Source organism: Nansenia antarctica (assembly GCF_963989245.1).
Source record: "Nansenia antarctica genome assembly, chromosome: 11".
In the NCBI taxonomy this organism is placed as follows: domain Eukaryota; kingdom Metazoa; phylum Chordata; class Actinopteri; order Argentiniformes; family Microstomatidae; genus Nansenia; species Nansenia antarctica.
Genome location: NC_137681.1, coordinates 2,624,459 through 2,626,958, shown reverse-complemented (window position 1 = coordinate 2,626,958; position 2,500 = coordinate 2,624,459). Strand labels below are relative to the sequence as shown.

At 45.2% G+C, this 2,500-nt stretch overlaps 1 protein-coding gene across 1 annotated transcript in view; it reads left to right on the top strand.

The window, feature by feature from the left end:
* Positions 1-1,471: 1,471 nt before the first annotated feature.
* Positions 1,472-2,500, top strand: part of syde1 (synapse defective Rho GTPase homolog 1) — a 31,318-nt gene continuing 30,289 nt past the window's right edge. Inside the window, exon 1 of the mRNA XM_080541880.1 lies at positions 1,472-1,565. Within this exon, the coding sequence (XP_080398006.1) occupies positions 1,481-1,565 (85 nt within the window). The 5' untranslated portion in view covers positions 1,472-1,480. The remainder of the gene's footprint in view (positions 1,566-2,500) is intronic.

The window sequence follows — 2,500 nt, the reverse complement described above, 5'->3', positions numbered from 1 at the left end:
TTTAGTCCAGGACTAGGCTTAAGCCTTGTCTGTGAAACCGGCCCTAAAAGTAGCACTGACTAACACTAGTATAGACTTAACTTGTCATTCTGGATAATGAAACAGCAAGCCAACTAATGTGACTATATAGAGCTTTCCTGGGGCTCAAAGACACAGATATGGGAAAAACAGAAGACACAGAAACAACAAGCAACAGATAACATGAGCACATAGAACACAGAGTTAACGAACAGGCACAAGGAACAATTAACACAGCAATGTCCAGGGGGGGGTGGCAGGGTTAGGGGAGATGGTTAGGGGTAGGGGAGGTTGTATGCATGTCCAGGGGGGGAGGAGGGAGGTGGCAGGGTTAGGGGAGATGGTTAGGGGTAGGGGAGGTTGTATGCATGTCCAGGGGGGGAGGGGGGTGGCAGGGTTAGGGGAGATGGTTAGGGGTAGGGGAGGTTGTATGCATGTCCAGGGGGGGAGGGGGGGGGTTGGCAGAGTTAGGGGAGATGGTTAGGGGGTAGGGGAGGTTGTATGCATGTCCAGGGGGGGAGGGGGGGGGTTGGCAGGGTTAGGGGAGATGGTTAGGGGTAGGGGAGGTTCCTGTTTCTCAACACTACTGCTTCATTCAGTAAAACCCAGACTAACTTATTCATTGCATTGATCTATCTGTCCTTCCTCTATGCATCCTCCATCTATCTATCTATCTATCTATTGTAATATAACCTTCTCTCTATCTGTCTATCCTGCCCTCGACCTGACCATATAACCATATAACTTCATCCATCCTATCTCACTTTCTTTCAACTATTATCTAACTTTCTCTCTCATCTATCTGATTAGACGCTACCCTTTGAACATTGTATAGGCTATTGGTCATTCCTACTATCTGACTTTATTTCAACTACCCCCCAAAAAATCAATCTATTGTTCAAACCATCTTTAAACTTTTCACTAGGCAAGGCAAGGCAAGTTTATTTGTATAGCACATTTCATACAACAGGGGCAATTCAAAGTGCTTTACATACATTATGTAAAAATACAAATACACTACCAAAATAAGACCTTATTTCCAGTTCTTCTGGAACTTTTTCCAGTTTTTCTAGTTTCACATAATCATGTTAGATATTCCAGCCTATACATAATAAGTGCCTTTCATTACAACCAAATCGAGTTTTATAAAAACATGCGTGCATGGGAGAACTACAACTCCCATGAGCCCCCCCCCCCCCCCCCCCCTCTCTCTCTCGCTAGAGGAGGTCCCAAGAATTTGGGGGAAAGAATCCCAGGAATTTGTTTCCTGTGAACTTTGGCAAGACGAACGGGGGACAATCATAGAAGGCATTAATGCAAGTTCCACCATGATGATGGACGCACAGAAGAACAGTCCTTGTACAGATGGAGGGGAGACACAGATGAACATCTAAGGGGCAACTGCGCCTTTTTCTCTGGAATTTAATTTAATTTAATTTCAGTGTTTTTGGGGGTCGCAGGCATGGCTGAGCCCCTCCTGAAGCGGACCTTCTCTCGGCTGCGGGGGAAGGAGAGATTCCGTCGGAAGACAGATCCCAAACTCAATGGTAACAGTCCAACATACAGCATTTAACCATTTCTCCTTTTGTTCACTGCTTTTGTATGTGTTTATAAATATTGTGCGCTTGTTTTGGGTCCCAAACATCTTTTTAAAACGAGCAGCGTGCAACACACAACACACAACAAACACCTCTGTAATTGAAAGTAATTTCGATACCCAGATTCAAGAATGCATGATACTTTGTTTCAAGCCAGGAGGCACACTTAAAGTAGCCTACGGACACATTTTGCAGGATATAACGGATGAGTCTATCAGCCTAATGTTGTTACTTAGAAACGTTGAACTTCGTTCAGTTACGTTCACAGATGAGTTGAATAAAAGGGAACATCGGTTGATTATGTTTCGCGACGGAGGAAAAAGTCCGCTCTTGTCTTCAGCGTCGTGTTTACATTATTGCATGGCAATGCATGCTGTTGACAAACTGCAACACAGCCAAGAGACAGTAGAGGGACAGTAGAGGGACAGTAGAGGGACAGTAGAGAGACAGTAGAGACAGTAGAGGGACAGTAGAGAGACAGTAGAGAGACAGTAGAGGGACAGTAGAGACAGTAGAGAGACAGTAGAGGGACAGTAGAGAGACAGTAGAGAGACTGTAGAGACAGTAGAGGGACAGTAGAGACAGTAGAGAGACAGTAGAGGGACAGTAGAACGGACAGTAGAGAGACAGTAGAGACAGTAGAGACAGTAGAGAGACAGTAGAGACAGTAGAGAGACAGTAGAGAGACAGTAGAGAGACAGTAGAGGGACAGTAGTGACAGTAGAGAGACAGTAGAGAGACAGTAGAGACTGTAGAGAGGACAGTAGAGACAGTAGAGGGACAGTAGAGAGACAGTAGAGAGACAGTAGAGGAACAGTAGAGGGACAGTAGAGGGACAGTAGAGACAGTAGAGAGACAGTAGAGACAGTAGAGAGACAGTAGAG